Consider the following 18,307-nt stretch of genomic DNA (forward strand, 5'->3'; position numbering starts at 1 on the left):
GGCCAGTTGACCCTGAATTTGTAGGAAAACATAACTCCTTTCTTCCCAAGGACATCTGTGGCTTAGGCCTGAAAAAATGTGCAACTATTGCTCTAATTCATTCCACCACAATGCCTCCCCTGAGGCCAAGTTCTGTGACACGGAGGTAAGGACGCCAAGGGCTCAGGGGAGCTGAGGCTGGGAGCAGCACTGTCACCCCAGCGCTTCCTCCGCAGGGCAGCCACTGCAGGAACAGCCGGGAGCCACCAGCCCTGGGAGAACAGGGTTCAACACGGCAGAAAGGATGAAAGGAAGGAACATTCTAGGATGAAAGACTGCGGTTCGGGGCCTGGACAACAGGAAAAGGTTCTCAGGTCCCCAGTTCACAAAAAATGAAGGAAAAGCCATAGAGATTAAGACAAATTTTTTGATGCTAGAATCTTCACCAAACAAACCCAATGGAGCGGGTGCAAGAATGCCATTATCTCCCCAATAAACTAAATGCAGCCTGACATCAGCACCAGACAACTGGGAGCCTCTGCACCGCTTTTCTGAACATACATGTAAGTCGTAAATCACCCTCCTAACAAACAGCCCCAGGACAACGACCGGCACCAGCTTCACTGAACTTGAACCCTGGCACACCTCCTCCAGAGCTGCATCAAGCGGGGCTTGTAAAACATTCAGACTATTACCCAGTAAAACTGAATGGACGTGACCACCCAAGAGGAATCGTAGCAGAGAAGTGTCTCTTCAGTGAGAGCAGCCCGTTGTCCACCCAAGAGGAATTGTAGCAGAGAAGTGTCTCTTCAGTGAGAGCAGCCCGTCTCAACAGGCAACTCTTCACCAGCCACTGTCAGCCACGTCGGGGGCGCGGACAGACCTCAGGCCACAGGAGTGACAGCACTGGCAAGCTGGCCCCTCCAGGGAAAGCGGTCCCAAACCAAGGACAAGAAACAGACCCATGGGCTTGAAAAATCTACTCTTGGCCCTGAACGCTTGATCACCCCGAGGGAGAGGCAAGAGAGGCTGGAGCGCCGCAGCCACAGGCCAGCCGCCGGCCCTCGGCCCTCCCCAGGGAAGGAGCGCGGCCACCGTGTGCGCACTTACCTCACCGGCGTCCTCTCCAGGCCCTCTGGGTCTCGGGAAGTGGTTCTTGTCAGCCCCAGGGGCGCTGGGCGCTTCGCTGTCCTTCACGGGAAAATCTAGCTTTCTCAGCCTTTGGGCCACCACTGGAATACAGACAGCGGCACTGTAACTGTCCCTGACCAGGCCACGTCCCCCTTAGCCCCCCTGCGTGTCCCAGCACCGCAGTGGAGGAGCACGTGGGCCTCTGTGCAGAGAGCGGTTCACCCCAGGACCTGACCGAAGGTGTCTCTTCCTCCAGAGCCACGGCGAGGCCACCCCCTCGGGCCTGTGGTGCCAGCCGGGTGCTCCCCCATCTGGGTCACTGACAGCCTAAGGAGCCCCTGCCAGACAGAAGAGACCTGGCTCCTTTGAGAAGTGATGGTATCAGTGTAAGAGGACAACTCTGAATAAAGAAATGACTTGGCTTTTCTACCCAATGAGTAATTAAACTCTCTTCATCCTCCAGAAGATTTCCATCTCAACTGAACATTATGTAATTTCCTGGAAACAGCAGGCCCGTGGAGGCAAACAGGGAATAGTGAGACTATTCTAGGTACAAAAAAAAAAAAGACTGGAGACATGTGCGTGAACAGGAAAGAGGAGCAAAGAACTGGATGGAAACAGGAATAGGAGAGAATCAGAGGGAAACGGTTACATAACGTCAGACCACAATCGCCTCATTGTTAAACCAAGGAGAACAAGGTGAGAGCGCCCGCTTCCAGGCAGCGCAGAAACAGGAGGCTCTTAGGACAAGAGCGCCGCAAGGAAAAAGTGTCAGAGGAATTTAAGGGATGGGCAAGAGGATGGGACAAGCACCCAACTAGTTTGCTACCCTGTCTGTCCTGCCATCCCCCGGTGGAGCTGGGGGGAACCAAGGCGATTTCCACAAGAAAGCACCAGATTCCTAATGTGATGAATAAAATTACAAGTCGTGTTGCCATAGCCTGGCCGCTGGGTCAGGAATGACACGTCTCATCTCCTTGGAGGCCCATGCAGATATCCTGGGTGCCCAGGTAAGACAGCTCAAAGGTCAGGCTGCTGTCGCTGTCAAGTCAGGACAAGCCACCAGTAAAGACCCCCAGGGCCTTGGATCCCAGGGGCCATGCTGCGGTATTTGTGTGAGCTCAAGGCTACTATTTCAACAAAGCCTCATTAGAAAACTCACATGAACCTGTTTATTCTTAGGGAACAGAATACATCTTCAGGTTTCCTATCTTCATGGCAGCACAGAGAAACAAGATCTAGTTTCTTAACCTACGGGGGATAAACCACACACCCTACCCCCCGGCGCACTGCAGAAACACGAAGGTGAGATTTCCGCTGCTGGCGAGACGTTTATGGGCGTGAGGCTGGACGTCTGTCTCTGCTTCATGTTTCCTGTCAACCAAACAACTGATGTCAACCGCCTAGGATGAGAAGCTCCGGCAACGGACAATCCGAGCGGAGCTCTTGCCTAAGACGGGGACTGGAGAAGGGCCACAGGAATCTTGTTTCTTAGAGCAGTGAAGTCCTTCCGCTGTGTCACCAGGAGAATGAGCGGCAGTCTGGTACCTTGGGGGACTTATTCCACGCACACAACACACCAGAGGACAGATTTTAGAAATTCATTGAACACACTTTTATTGAGCACCTACGTACAGCAGACTCTGACCCAGGCGCTGGTGATACACTGGAAGACAAAACTGACAAAAATCCCTGCCCTTCCAGAGCGTCTGGAGCTTACATTCCAGTGAAATCAAGACAGGGAAACTAATCCAGGGAGAAAATGACCACGTTGTGAGGCAAAGAACAATCCCTTGAGGAGTAACAGAAGGGATTCCCTATTGTTTGAGTCAGAAAAAAACAATGATGTCCCTACAGGGTCACCCAAAGAGACAGGGCCCCGATGGGCTCCCTAATGCACTGAGGAAGCCTGAGCTCCGTCTCCCCCTCAGCACAGTCTTAGGGAGGAGGTTCAGGCACAGCGCTCCCCAGGGGGGCCACAAGGGCATTTAAAGGTCTATCCCCAAACCAGTGCCATTTCCAACCAGAGGAATGGAAATGCGATGGTTGTGCAAATCTGTTTCAATCAAGACAACACCCTCTCGAATATGAAAGTCAATGAAGAACATAAACCTGCAGGCAATAAAAAACCAAAAAGACCGTGAAACTAACACTGTTTACAGCATAGTAGTTTAAGATACTAAAACAAGAACATAAAATATTTTTCCTGGGAAAATATTTAATCCTTAGCCCAAAAGTAATAAAATAGAAACTTACTATAAGGTAGTATGGCAGTTTTAAATGCAGGCAGAGACTTAAAATGTTCTGTTTTTCTAAGGTAAGACAAACTTTAAAGTATTTGGTCAAATTTGGTTTTATGAAATGGTTTAATATCAAAGGTTTTCTAGGACTCTTTGGACCTTCACAAAACAGAATGGGGCTCATTGGCTTTAAGAGACTGTGAATGAAAGAAACTATTAGAAAACCAAAATGGAAACAAGCTAACTGACGCAGCAAGATGCACTGAGAGAAGAATAAGCTACAATAAAACCTCATCAATTAAAAATTCATTAGGGACAAGGTCAGGTTGATTAGCTGCAAATTGTTCATAAATTTAAAAGAAAAAACACTTAAATTCTCCATGAAATACACAGATACAAATGTCAGGGATAAAGAGTAAATGGAAAGCATCTAAAAAAAGGCGTGGCCTCATAAATATCCTCATGGAGGGTATATTAATATAACTGAAATGAGTGATTAGTAACTGGCACATCAGCTGGTAAAAGGGTGATTTTTTTTTTTTTTTTTTTTGGCTGCAGCATGTGGTGGCCTGATGTGGGATACCAGTTCCCAGACCAGGGATTGAACCTGGGCTGCAGTGGTGACCACCGGGGAACTCTTAAAAGGGTGCTTTTAAAAAGTGTTAAAATTATTTAAGTAGTTCAGACACAACAGGCCTCCTTACATACTATTAATTTGCTTCAGCAAACCCTTCAGCTTAATTCATTATCTTCAATTCCAGGAGGAATTAATGAGGTTTTACTGTAAAAGTTAAAAAAAAAAAAAAAATTTCAAATGATAAGATTCCAGCATCAGTCATACCAAAACATTAGTAATGAAACTTCAGTCTGGAAAGGTACTGAAGTGCAACGTAGCAAGGAACAAATGTCCACAGGGCCGCAGGCAGAACCCGGTAAAGAGCAGGAAACGCTCACTGTATTAGACCCGTGGTTTCTTCACTCAGTAGAGACAGAACTGGAATCTTACGATCAAACAGGAGAACCACTGCTTAGCAGGAGGCACTACATTGTAAGTATCTCCGGGGGGAGAGAGAGAAGTATTTCAGAATGCAGTCACGGTGAGGAGCTGCAGGAATTGAGTGAGGTCTCAACATCACGTGTTAGCAGCATGATGCATCTGCACTTCAAGTTTCTGAATGACATGATTACAATCAAAATTGAGCAAAGAAAAACCAAAACAACCAACACCTGAACCCTGAGCTTCCACATTTCCTTTCATGTGAGAAACCGATGCAGACCATCACTATCCTGGAACAAAGAGCTTCCACTACAGTTAACACTCGATGTGTCTCCCAAGTAGAGTGTTTACAAAATCAGTTATTCTAAACCATGTACATTTAACTTTGGAATGATGGAGACACAGAGATACATGTAAACATCAAGAGAATCACTCCGACCCACATCTGGGTCCAAATCTATCCAGACTTGGTCAGGAATATTAAGTGGCTGGGGCCTGATTAAACAATGAGGCTGCAGGAGCCCAGATGGTGCTAGATAAATCATTAGGAGACAGGTGAGAAATGACTGTACCAAGTGTTAGGCATTTGTCACAAACAATAAGAATGGTTTAAATATAATTATCCCAACAAGGAAGACAAGTAAAAAACAATCCCATTTCATCTTTAGAAAGAATCAAGTCACTGAAATTTGATCTTGTAAGTTGTTGCCATTTGCTCAGACGAGGTCTTGAAGGTTTTCCATTTTTTTCTCCACCCAGTTTAAGAACACATTGACTAGAAATCTGTGATAAGAATTTAGTAAAGTCTTTTCCCGCCTGTTCCTCATTATGCCAACGCAAGCACTGGAAAATTCCAAACAAAATCAAGTTAGTGGTACAGAAAGTTCATGAACTATCTAAGCGAATATTAAGCACAACAACAATGAGCCAAAAGCGTAAGACTGAGCTTCTCACTATGGTCAGTTTCTTTACTCGGCCAGACTAATCAAAAATTAAACTCTATAAAAACTGATTAAAAACCAACCAAAAAACTCTTCTTACCAGTAAGAATCATACCCCTATCCAGCCCCAGACATAGGGAACTGAGAAAACGGCCTGCTTGGTGGTGAGCCAAGAGGGCTACCTGAAGAGAAGACGAGTATCCCAGGAGCCCACCTCCCCTCAACACCTGGCCCACTTAACGTCACTCGCACCCTGTTAGCCAAAGCAAAAGCTGGAAGGCGGCAAACAGAGAGACATACCACTTATAGCTTCCTGTGCAAAGTACTTGACATCCATGTCTTCATCTTGGCCTAGCTTCTGTAGTACCGGCTTAACTTCCTCCTGCAAAGCACTAAAATCCAATGGTATCATCTGTGAAAGGCAGTATCCTGGGCCAGAGACATGCTTTATGGTATACATAGACTACAGTATTTTTTAAAGTTTAAAAGAAATTTTAAGGGGGGTGGGGGGATGTGCTTGGGCTGTGGGATAGAAACCCTGTGAAATTGGATTGTTAGGATCATTATACAACTACAGATGTGATAAATTCATTTGAGTAATAAAAATAAATAAATAAAAATAAATTTTAAAACACCTATGATATAAATTTGACAAGTACTAAATAATCTCTTAAATTCTCAGCAGAATTGGCTTGGGACGATGATCTACATATATACAGAGCTTAGCAGAATGTTTTCCTTTTTTTTTTTTTTTTGTCTTTTTGCTATTTCTTGGGCCGCTCCCGCAGCATATGGGGGTTCCCAGGCTAGGGGTCGAATCGGAGCTGTAGCCACCGGCCTACGCCAGAGCCACAGCAACGCAGGATCCAAGCCACGTCTGCGACCTACACCACAGCTCACGGCAACGCTGGATTGTTAACCCACTGAGCAAGGGCAGGGATCGAACCCGCAACCTCATGGTTCCTAGTCGGATTCGTTAACCACTGCGCCAAGATGGGAACTCCTATACAGAGCTTAAATATAAAAGTCAGCATAGATACCCTCAAAACTGGTTGTTGTTATTTACTTCAAATAAACCCACATCTGAGGTGAACTGAAAAATCACTGAATTTTTTTTTGGGGGGGGGCGCATATCTGTGGCATGCAGAAGTTCCTGGGCCAGGGACTGAACCTGTGCTGCAGTTGTGACCTGTACCACAGCTGCGGCAACACCAGATCTTTAACCTGTTGCACCACAGGGGAACTTCTAAAAAAATCACCAAATTTGGAGTTCCCATCATAGCATAGCGGAAATGAATCCAACTAGGAACCATGACCTGTGGTGTAGGTCGAAGACAAGGCTTGGATCTGGCGTTGCTGCGGCTGTGGCATAGGCCGGTGGCTACAGCTCTGATTCGACCCCTAGCCTGGGAACCTCCATATGCCGTGGGTGCGGCCTTAAAAAGACAAAAAAAAAAAAATCACCAAATTTTAGCTATTACTGCCTATATGGTATAACAATTGAAATCTACTTTTTAATCTTACTCGGTATCTAGAATTGGTCCAATTTTCTGTAGAGATTTGGCCACGTTGAATCGGACATTTGCTACTTGGTCTCCGGCCATTTTCAATACAATAGGCAGCATCTGCTTAGTGGTTATTTCCTGGCCACAGGCTTCAGACAGCACCTAGAAAAAGAAACAAGACAGCACATAAAAACACTTTTTTTTTTTTTCAATACCCCAAAATCTAGAGGTAAGTTAATGTCCAAAAGAAAGTAACCGGGCAACAGGAAAATGTTTCGACTTTGAGCATCTGAATGAAGGAGACAGGTAGCAAAGAATCCCAGAATTAGACCAGAATTCACAGCTGACCTGACTATAGATTTTAACTCAAACTGAAAATCAGACATCTTCCTCTCATCTCCTAACTGTCCAAATTAATCAGTATACGAAACATATTCCGAAGAGAAGACAACATATTCAGGATTCAGAAATAAAGTCCTGAATAATGGCTTTAACATCTGAGCTTCGCAATAATAGCTATGTAATACTTACATTAATGCAGAATAAAGTGGTCATTCTATGTAAGTAATTAGGATCATTGGCCATTACTAACACCTTGGGAACGATGGTGTTTTGGGCCCACTCTGTACCAAACTTCTGAACTAGTTTCATGAGGTTGTTGGTGGCAGCTTCACGGATGGCATACACTGCAGAAGAGGGAAGGACATGTTGTCGTGTTGCTTATATCATAAGCATAACCTAGCTTACTTTTACTTCCATCATCATCAAAGGCGGACCAAAAATAAAACTCCATAAACACTCCAGAATTAGTCAGACTACGATGGCAAACACGCTCAGCTACGACTCCTAATATACTGGTTTGGTCTTATTACAGTTTCAAAATGTATATAGTATGTCTAAGAAAAAGGGAGATAAGGAGCTCGTTACAGGTACCATTAATTAACAACAAACATGAGTGCCAACGATGTGCTATGTGTTGCAGAAAGAATGCATAAGGCAGCTGCCCTCACAGATCACACACTCTAGCAGAGAAATGAAAGCTAATGCACTCCAAGAAGTCATGCGGCATAAGACTGAGTATAATGAAGCATAAAACTGTGTGGAAAAATGTGAGGGCTGTAGGAGTTAGAGGACAGGGAACAGGGAGTTCTGGAAAGGCTGCAGGGAAGAAAGGCCTTGCACTGGGCCTTAAAAAGATGAGGGAGGATTTGTGTAAGTAGAGAGAAGAGGGGAGAAATTCCTGGAAAGGGCAAAAAAAATTTACCCAGGGACCACAGGAAGAACTAAAATTTGTGAAGCTATAAGGCTGAACAGTTGGGTGGACCCACAGCACCAGGCATCATAAAGCTAAATTTAGACTTTGTAAGAAAACCAACGATGGGTTCTTAAAGCAAAGTTGTGACCCTATGACCAGTGCGTTATTTCAGCAAGATTATTCCAGCAGCGGGAAGAACAGCTGAGAGAAAGACAGGGGGTCATTTAGAGGCCACCATCATCCATCCATCCAACAGCAAATACAAACTTAAAACTGACCTGCCTCTTTTTCCCTTAAAAATGTTTCTGTTGAGACAACATGTCAAATGTCTTCTGTGCTTTAATCTAATAATTCCCTGCAGGATCATTTATCAAAGACATCATCAATCTAGATAATAAAGGCCTGGGCTATGATCTCAACAGCTAGTTGCTATATACAGCTCTTAACAAAGACAGGTATGGCAATGCTTCATCTGAGGTGTCCAAGATGATGCAAATTTGAGCTTAGATAAGAAATCTAGAGTGGTGGGTACTGATTCTTTATTCTACTTCTCTCTCCAGGTAGGCCCAACCCTCCTGGGTGACAGCCGTGGCTTGACAGCTATCGAAGCCACAGCTCTGATCCTGGATACAAGGCTTCCAGACCAGAAATATCCAGCTCTTCCCAGTCCATAGATCCTTTTAGCCAATGCCACTGACGAAAACAAGCAAGACAACAGAGGCAACGCACAGCCTGATCAGTCTGTGGGAGAAGCAGCCTGCCAGGACCAAGGAGAAGCACTCTCTAAGGACCCAGCTCAAGTGCTACCCCCAACACAAGCTCCTCCCTTCACATGCACAGTCTTTGTCTTGGGCACATACCCCTCACCTCCTCCCCACAAGGTGGACTAGCTAATGCATCAGTGTTTTTTGATTTGCTTGAGTTTTTTCTCATCCTAATGCCATCACCATAGGAAGGATCTCACTGCCAGAGTAATAGGAGATGGAGCGCTCGGCCTTGACCCAGACCTTAACTGCACTCAACTCTACTTGGCCAGATGCCTACTATGTTCTTGGCTCCTCTCAATTTTCCTGTGAAAAGAATGCAAACCATTCCACGGTTCTGCTTCTCCTCTCCCCTTATTTTGTCTCTCTCTCTCCCTCCCTCTTCTTCCCTCTCCCCTCAAAGTCTGGCTGATTGACAAGGTTCCTCTGAATTTCTAACACCCTCTATAAGCTCACTAACTTTAGTACTTTTTCTTTCCTCCTGGAAAAAATAAAACTCCCTTCTAAATTCCTCACTCTGATCAATACTATCCACTCAACCATGGAAATAGAGGTAATAATACCTTCTTCCTTTTATTTCCCTGGATTTTTTTTTTTGTCTTTTTGCTATTTCTTTTGTCTTTTTTGTTGTTGTTGTTGTTGCTATTTCTTGGGCCGCTCCCGCAGCATATGGAGGTTCCCCAGGCTAGGGGTCGAATCGGAGCTGTAGCCACCGGCCTACGCCAGAGCCACAGCAACGTGGGATCCGAGCCGCATCTGCAACCTACACCACAGCTCACGGCAACGCCGCATCGTTAACCCACTGAGCAAGGGCAGGGACCGAACCTCATGGTTCCTAGTCGGATCCGTTAACCACTGCGCCACAACGGGAACTCCTCCCTGGATTTTTACAAATTTTTTAGTAGTTTAATATCCAGGGAAAAAACGTTTCCAAAAATTTAATTGATCATTGAACACTACATAGCAGTTATCTAAATTGGAAAAAAGAAGTCCATATAAGTACAAAACAATTCTTGAGCAGACATTTAACTGGATCAAAGAATGCCTGCAATGCCCATTTTATTATGCTGCTGCAGAAAAAGACACAGGGTCTGGGTCTCTGTTGCTCCCAAATTGGAAGAAAAAAAAAATCAGAGAAAAGAGGAAGTATTAATCAAATTGCATTGACAGAGCAATCCTACACAGAGAATGTGTCAGGAATTCAATTCTTCACAGAACATTAGGACTTTAAAAGTTCATCAAAATAAATCTAAAATACTAGCTTTCAAAGAAGGTATGGAATGATCTGCTGGAACTCACTAATATTATATGTTTATCAGAAATAATATAAACACATTATTTCTAAAAAGAGAAGAACTTCTTTCCTATGATTTGCTAAACCTAAGTTTCATTTAAAAAGAAAAAAAATTAAGCCATAAAAAGTTAACTTTAGAGGATAAGAAAAATAGAAATAAAGTCTTTACACTCTAGTTTGAAAACAATGAAATTCTCTGCATATATATGCCTTTATGAGATCTGCACATTTTTCTCTCGCCCCTCCTCTTCACACTTAACCAAACAATCTCCCATCCAACTATGCCCTTATCAAAACCACCTATATGTACAAGCAGACACAACATCCCCATGCTTCCCAAATAGCCACCCATAAGCACCCAGTGAGATACATAAAGTATACGTAAGATGCTGTGGAGTTGAAGCAGGATACCTGTCATATCCACCACAGTATGGAACCAAGCTCACAGGACAATGCAAGTCCTCAGGGTGGTCAGATCTCAGACCACACCTGAAGCTGCCAGGTCTGGATGTAGGGCTGGCACTGCACCTTTTCAGTATAGAGGGAGCCCCCCATCTACTGCTGCCTGGCAGACCTGAGACCTTGTCCAAGAGTCAACTGCTAACAAGTTAACATATAAGGTGGTTTTATATAAAACGTCAATTCCCGTATATATTCTGATAAGCAGCAATTCTGGCTTTTATTTGTAATATAGTATGTGGCACTGAGAGGAGAAGATTCTGTGACTATTGAAATAAACTATGCTATAAATGAAAGAAAAGACAATATATTAAAAAGCCTATTTTCTAAATGCTGTCCTACCTACCCCTGCCCTGGGTTCTCAGCTCACTCTCTCTCAGCATCACAGCAGCAGCGACCAGGGTGCAAGAAGTAAGCATATGCCTTTCAACAAAACAAGAAACCCAGGCCCTCTCTCTCCTAGGTCACAGCTGACAACTTTCACTCTTGGACACCTATACTGTGCCACTGGATACCTCCTTCTCTATGTCACCTCACGGCAGCCAAGCAGCCATTTCTCCCCCTGAAGCCTTTTATCTGATGCCAATCCCTGCCCAACCCATTGGTTAAAGACACACAGACAACACACTGGAACACAAGACCTTGGGTTAAGAAAGGAATGAGGGAGTTCCCGTCGTGGCGCAGTGGTTAACGGATCCGACTGGAAACCATGAGGTTGCGGGTTCGGTCCCTGGACTCGCTCAGTGGGTTAACGATCCGGCGTTGCCGTGAGCTGTGGTGTAGGTTGCAGATGCGGCTCGGATCCTGCGTTGCTCTGGCGTAGGCCGGTGGCTAAAGCTCCGATTCAACCCCTAGCCTGGGAACCTCCATATGCCGCGGGAGCAGCCCAAGAAATAGCAACAACAACAACAACAAAAAAGACAAAAGACAAAAAAAAAGGAAGGAATGAGTATACTTCTAAGGAGACAGTGTGAAAATAATGTAGGAGAATGAATGAGAAAAGTGGAGATTATTTAATGAAGAAAATAAAATTTAAGATAGAAAACATTTGGTAGGACTTCTCTTGTGGCACAGCGGGTTAAAGATCCGGCATTGTCACTGCAGCAGATCAGGTTGCTGCTGTGGCACAGGTTTGATCCCTGGTCCAGGAACTTCCACATGCCACAGACATGGCCAAAAAAAAAAAAAAGAAAACATTTGGTAGAAAATAGAAATATCAAACCTGTGCTCAGAGCAGGCTAACTGGACTTTGGTCAAAGTCTGTCTTCATTCCCTACCCCAGTAAAGCAAAATATGGTCATACTAGGATTCCTTTCTAAAGAGGAAATATATGAATCAAATGGGATATATGCAAAAACATAGGCCTGGAGTTTCTGCTGTGGAACAGTGGGTAAGAATCCAACTACTGTGGCTCGGGTCACTGAGGAGGTATGGGTTCAATCCCCGGCCCCAAGCAGTGGGCTGAAGGATCTGGTGTGGCCACAGCTGCAGCTCAGATTCAATCCCTGGCCCAGGAACTTCCATATGCTGCAAGTACAGCCAAAAAATTTTAAAAATAATAAAATAAAATAAAAACAAAAACATAGGCCTTCCATTAACTTATTTACTTACCATGGTCCACAAGCCAGGCCATACATAAAGAATTCAGCTTTTCATCAAAGAACTCCACACCCTACAGATAGAAAAGACTCCATTAAAACATGGCTCCAAAGTTTAGAAATCAAGATGGTCAATTTACATTACACCAAAGTGACCTGAAAGCTTAAATACTTATTTCCAAATAAGCTAAATTCATGGACCAGCCAGAAAAGGAATGCTGTGGGATTTGATCTACAAATTGTGTATCTATCTTACTGAATAGAAATCATAAAGAAAAGCATGAGTGAGATAGCCCAGGCACCGTTAAGTGAGCTCATTAGAGTGACCTGGAGCTACATTCAACACTGCAGATGAGCAGAGGAATGCAGCATGAACAGTCTGCTGAACAATCCCCCAAATATTTGTAAAAATGAATAACCAGGAAAATACCAGTCAACAATATTACTGATTCTCAAATTGTCCCCTTTGTAGTCAATATCACGATAAATCCTTAAGGATAAAGAATCTGACATCAAAAAATAGGCTTATCCCCAATTAAAGAAAGAACTCTGGGATCCACGGGAGAAAGCAGAGAAGGAATAATGCAGGCACAAGGGTACAAGGGAAGTGATCCCAGCAGGTGGAACCATCCTAGTCTTCCCCACTTCTGCTGTCCCCATCAATGGAGGCCACACCAGCACAGGCTGTGGACAAGCTCCCAGAGCTGAGTTACACAGACCCGGAACCACAGGAATTGACACCCTATGGAAAAAAGCTGTGATACTATCTTCAGCAAACCAGTGAACCACTACTGTCTTCCACACTGGAGAGGTGATTCAGGACAGTCATCAACGAAGAACAAAAGATGACCCTCAGTACTTGGAAGTGACAAAGGAAAAAGAAGTGACAAGATATTGTGCCTGACCCCATTAGCTATACAGGTATCCCCTGCTTTTCAAAAGTTCACTTTACGCCCCTTCACTTTCATGAAAGAACTGTAAAACAGTACATGTCTTTGCTAAACAAGAGAAAGCTGAAGAGAATTTTTTTTTATGAAAAAAGGGGGAAACAGCGTTCAGCATTTGTTTTGCAGCGAGCGAGCTGAGAGGCAGCATGCATCCCAGCAGCAAGAAGGGCAACATCAAGCTCCTTCCCCAAGAACTACACTCAGCATCTCAGCATCAGGCCACAGCTGCTTGGAACTATGAGCATCTGCACTTTATCTTGATTTATTTCGTGTATCTGTTAGCAAGATGTGTCCTGAGGTAACTGCTTCTTCGCTTTACACCATTTGGGGTCACAAAAGCTTTCTTAGGCATGCTCTCCTTTCAGACAGTGGGGGAAACCTGTATACTGCTATCTTTGTCATTTTAAAGAATGGGACACTTCCAATTATGATGTCACAAGACGAATTTCATAAACAAGTATCCCAAAATAACAATCCAAATTCAGTGGTCCCAAGTAAAGAAAAAATCCCATATGCGGAGTTCCGGTCGTGGCGCAGTGGTTAACGAATCCGACTAGGAACCATGAGGTTGCGGGTTCGGTCCCTGGACTCGCTCAGTGGGTTAACGATCCGGCGTTGCCGTGAGCTGTGGTGTAGGTTGCAGACGAGGCTCGGATCCTGCGTTGCTATGGCTCTGGCGTAGGCCGGTGGCTAAAGCTCCGATTCAACCCCTAGCCTGGGAACCTCCATATGCCGCGGGAGCGGCCCAAGAAATAGCAACAACAACAACAACAAAAAAGACAAAAAGACAAAAAAAAAATCCCATATGCTATGATATGAAAGGAATGGAAAGAGGGGTGAAAGGGGGAAACAAACTGCAGAAATGTTGGCTGTAAACTGACATATTATGAGCATTCTCAAAAAATATTCGGGTATTCATTTACTCAACAATCAACAAATCAAGTGCCTAATTAATGCCAGACACTACTGTAGGCACAGGAAATAAAACACTAAACATAGTCCCTGCCCTAAAAGATATCAGCTATCTTCTCAACTAGATTTTAACAGTCAGTTAAAATATACTATAATAAGGGCAACCAACATGGTAAGGGCATATCAAATTTAGAACTGACTAGTGCACCTACCACTAAAGAAAGGAAAGGACGTGGCTATAAAACTCAGTATTGCTGGAGTTCCCGCTATGGTGCAAGGGGATCGGTGGCATCTTGGTAGCACTGGGACACAGGTTCGATCCATGGCCAACACAGTGGGTTAAGGATCCGGCATTGCCATAGCTGTGGCTTAGGTCACAGCTGCAGCTCGAATCTGATCTCTGGCCTGGGAACTCCATATGCCATGGGGTGGCCAAAAAATATAAATAAGTAAATAAAACTCAGCAATGAAATTTTAATTAACATATCAGTAAAACTATCTATGAATCTCAAACAGTAACAGACAATGTGATCACGTGGACTTTGGCTAAAATACTAGCATTACAAACTTCAACATCCTTTTCTATACAGACAGCCCTCAACTCGCTTTAACCAGAATGCAGGAAAAGTAATAACCAGAGACATTTTGCTCAGAATACAGGCAAACAGGAAAACTTCCCTGAGCAAAAATCAAAACAGACTTATCTTGGAAATCACTCTATTTTCTTCTCAGTTAAATATTCCTTAAATCAGAACCATTAAATATCACAAAATCTATGTTACATATACCAAGAAATTAATTATATTCTTCCATGGCTTTGCTTCCAGGTGGTGGTGAGGTGAAATGTGTTTCTATAATACTTTTGTGTCAGAAGTTAATGCACTTATGAAAATAAACACCATCCTACAGGCAACTAAGAGAGACCATACTCTCACACATCTAAATGAACATAACCACCTCAGCTACCTAGGCCTCCTACTTGCCATGGTTAACCTGCTCCACCACCTGATGCTGCCCTTCAGTTCACGGAGTCCATACTCACCAGCTGGCCCGCCAGCAGTGGCATATACTCAATGATGGCCAGCCGGACCCTCCATTTGGCATCTTCAGCCAGCTCCACAATGGCAGGAAGGAGTGACTGGGAGAGCTGCCGGATTCCAATCACTTCATTCACACAATCCAAATTGGAGATGATATTCAAACGAACTTCAGGACACTGCAAGGATACAAGCCTCAAAATAGCACTCATAAAGATCAAAGTTCTACTGTCACGATGAGGTAAAAACTGCTAAACAGGAGTTTCCTGGTGGCACAACATGTTAAGGATCCTACATTGTCGCTGCTGTGGCATGGGGTTGATCCCTGACTAGAAACTTCACATGCTGTAGCCAAAAACAAAAATTTTTTTTAAGTAAGTAAAAATAAAAAAGAAAGTATTGACTCAGGTGAAAAAAAAGTATCGTCTTGGAAGAAATACTTAATACTGAGTATACAAATAATTCAAATCACATAATTTAACTCATCTTAGACAGAAATTTCAATGAAAAGCCTATGGAAAGATAAACCGTATAGGTTTTGGAATCAAATCACATGTACTCAATTTCCTTATCTGCCATTGCTAAGACCTTGGGTAGGTTATTTTACCTGCGCCTTATGGATGAAGAGGTTCATCTATAAAATGGGAATAACAGTAAGACCTACCTCATCAGATTGTTGTGAGAATAACAGTAAAAAAAAAAAAAAATTGCATGCAAAACATTTACAATCATGATTGGCACATGGTGTTAATAAATGTTAGCTACCCCTATAATTTTGATATTATTATTTTTAAATTTAAATGAAAAGACACTTTTCAAACAAAGATAGATTAAAGAGAAAACAACTAGTGAATATAAGCAGGAATTAGGCAGAGAAGATGGATAGACATTTTTAAAATCTGTATCAATGGCTCTTTGTTCCCATTTTCTGGGAACTGGTAACCCCATGTCCAAACATTGTTACTGCTTTAAAATAAGTTACTTTTGGAGTTCTATTTTAGTGAGACCCCAAACAAAAACCAAACCAAATCACTGACTATCAAAGGACCACAGAATTTATAGCCAGACTTACCTCATCCTTTAACTGAGCTAGAAAAAGAGGTAGAAGGTGTTCAATGGTATTCTCTTTGCCCAAAATGGTAGACAATCCCATAATTACAGAAGCTAGAGCCGATTTGACATGTTGATTTGTATCGGATACTAATTCCTAAAATAAAATAAAAAATAAAAACCTTTTTTCTTGCAAGACAACAGAAACTTGCATACCATTTCCTAAGAAATTTTAAAAGACAGCACAATTTGAGTACTGATTTGTTGATAAGGTTCCCTCAGACCATCTGTCAGATAATAAAAACCTATGCACCAAAGAGCATGTTACAATTACAAAGCACAAAGAAATGACTGGTAACATGTCCCACATTAACGTATCTGTCCCATTCATCCCTTGTCCACATTTAAACTCATAGAGGTGTAAGGAAAAATGAACAAAAACTGAGATAAGGTTTACCTTCATATAGGGCAAAGTGAAACTCAAAGTTAGGTTTACCTTTATACAGGGCAGAATTTGATTCATAATTATGGTCTCTCTACCTTCAATGGGCAAGTTCTCACAAAGTTCTAAAAAAGATAAACAGAAAAAAATAATGCTTACATAGAGCCATTTACAAAGAGCCAAATGAAGAAATTTAACCAGGTTTATCAATAGTTTTAAGTTAAATCAAATCGGACATTTTAGCAATAGCTCCAAGGAGGAAAAATGGCTTATTCTAAATGCACTTTTATGGAGTTCCCCTGCAGTGCAGTGGTTAAGGATCCAGCATTGTAAGGGCAGTGGCCTGAGTTGCTGCTGTGAAGTGAGTTCAATCCCTGGCCTGGGAACTTCCACATGTCCTGTATATATATATATATGCACTTTTTGGTCAACCTATATGCCACTGTGCACCACACCAACCCAACCTGGAAATGCCTTTTTATTTTTTTTACAGAAACAGGATAAAACAGCTATTTGGTTTTAAATACAAGGGGAGTAGCTTTATATAACAGTGTAACATTTTAACACATTAAAATCACCTCTATTTATTTGAAAACATAATCTAGAACAAAAAACATGCAAAATTCACCGACACAACAAAATGCACTGAAGTGAATGACCCGCACTACTACATAAATGGATGCCTTAACCTTTTACTTTGTGGGCAGCAGCTGCTCGGACTTCAGCTTCACAGTCTTTAAGTAGGTTCTGAAAGGCGGGGATGAGGTCATTCAGGGTGATTTTAGGACCCACAGCTCTCTGGAGCTATAAAAGAATTTGCACAGGTTTTAATGTATAGTAAACACAAAGCTAACACAAACACACAAAACAGTGCAATCTTCAAGTACAGACAGACCCCGGCTTAGGATCATTCAACTTAACGATGTTTCAGCTTTATGATGGTGTGAAAGCAATACACATTTGGTAGAAACCAAACTTCGGATTTTGAGTTTTGATCTTTTCTCAGGCTAGTAATAGGCAGTACGATCCTCTAGAGATGCTAGGCAGAGGGAGGGAGCCACAGCACCCAGTCACACAATCATGAGGGGAAATGAACACAAGGAGAAACAATACACTTATAACCATACTGTTTTTCACTTTCAGTACAGTATTGAATAAATTACATGAGATAGTCATACTTTATTACAAAATATGCTTTGTGTTAGATGACTCTGCCCAACTGTAGGATAACATAAGTGTTCCGAGCATGTTTAAGGCGGGCAAGTCTAAGCTATGATGTTCAGTAAGTTAGGTGTATTAGGAGTACTTTGAACTTACAACGGATTTTATTGAGATACCGCATCATGAGTCGAGGAAAATCTATATCTATTTTTGCCACAAGCATTTCCAAGTTGGAAACATTTGGTACAATAACAAATCTGGGTTTCTGGGGTTTTTTTTTGTTTTCTGGGGTTTTTTTAGTACTTAAAAAATGTCAGTGCAATAATCTTACCTCTGAAAATTTGTCAGCTACCATATAGCGAACTCGCCAAGATTTATCTTCCGCGGCTTGTCGAAGTGTAGGCATCACCAAAGCCTCAAGGTCATCCTGAGACAGTAACTGGGCGATACTGACACAAGCTTCCACGGCTAGGAGGCGCACTGAATCCTAATGAACAAAACGTTAGACAATATTTACTGAGAGCCATGCGGCAGTATATGTGGTGAGTAGCAGTGCGTGGTTGTCCTTTTAAAAACAAACAAACAAAAAACAGCC

At 42.9% G+C, this 18,307-nt stretch overlaps 1 protein-coding gene across 6 annotated transcripts in view; it reads right to left on the reverse strand.

Annotated features, from left to right (window-relative positions):
• Nucleotides 1-18,307, reverse strand: part of PPP2R1B (protein phosphatase 2 scaffold subunit Abeta) — a 37,939-nt gene that overhangs the window by 8,100 nt on the left and 11,532 nt on the right. For 3 of the 6 annotated variants that reach the window (XM_047752116.1, XM_047752115.1, XM_047752114.1), the window contains exons 6-15: nt 18,044-18,199; nt 17,241-17,355; nt 16,606-16,676; nt 16,132-16,266; nt 15,065-15,238; nt 12,177-12,237; nt 7,325-7,479; nt 6,813-6,955; nt 5,589-5,680; nt 1,090-1,211 (exon numbers count right to left, since the gene is read on the reverse strand). In XM_047752116.1, coding sequence (XP_047608072.1) covers nt 1,090-1,211; nt 5,589-5,680; nt 6,813-6,955; nt 7,325-7,479; nt 12,177-12,237; nt 15,065-15,238; nt 16,132-16,266; nt 16,606-16,676; nt 17,241-17,355; nt 18,044-18,199 — 1,224 coding nt within the window. Of the gene's footprint in view, nt 1-1,085; nt 1,212-2,255; nt 2,485-2,710; nt 5,191-5,588; nt 5,681-6,812; nt 6,956-7,324; nt 7,480-12,176; nt 12,238-15,064; nt 15,239-16,131; nt 16,267-16,605; nt 16,677-17,240; nt 17,356-18,043; nt 18,200-18,307 lie in introns of those variants that run through there. The other 3 variants (XM_047752120.1, XM_047752117.1, XM_047752119.1) reach the window with 3 other exon arrangements.

The sequence above is a fragment of the Phacochoerus africanus genome, chromosome 11 (assembly GCF_016906955.1).
Source record: "Phacochoerus africanus isolate WHEZ1 chromosome 11, ROS_Pafr_v1, whole genome shotgun sequence".
Lineage (NCBI taxonomy): Eukaryota > Metazoa > Chordata > Mammalia > Artiodactyla > Suidae > Phacochoerus > Phacochoerus africanus.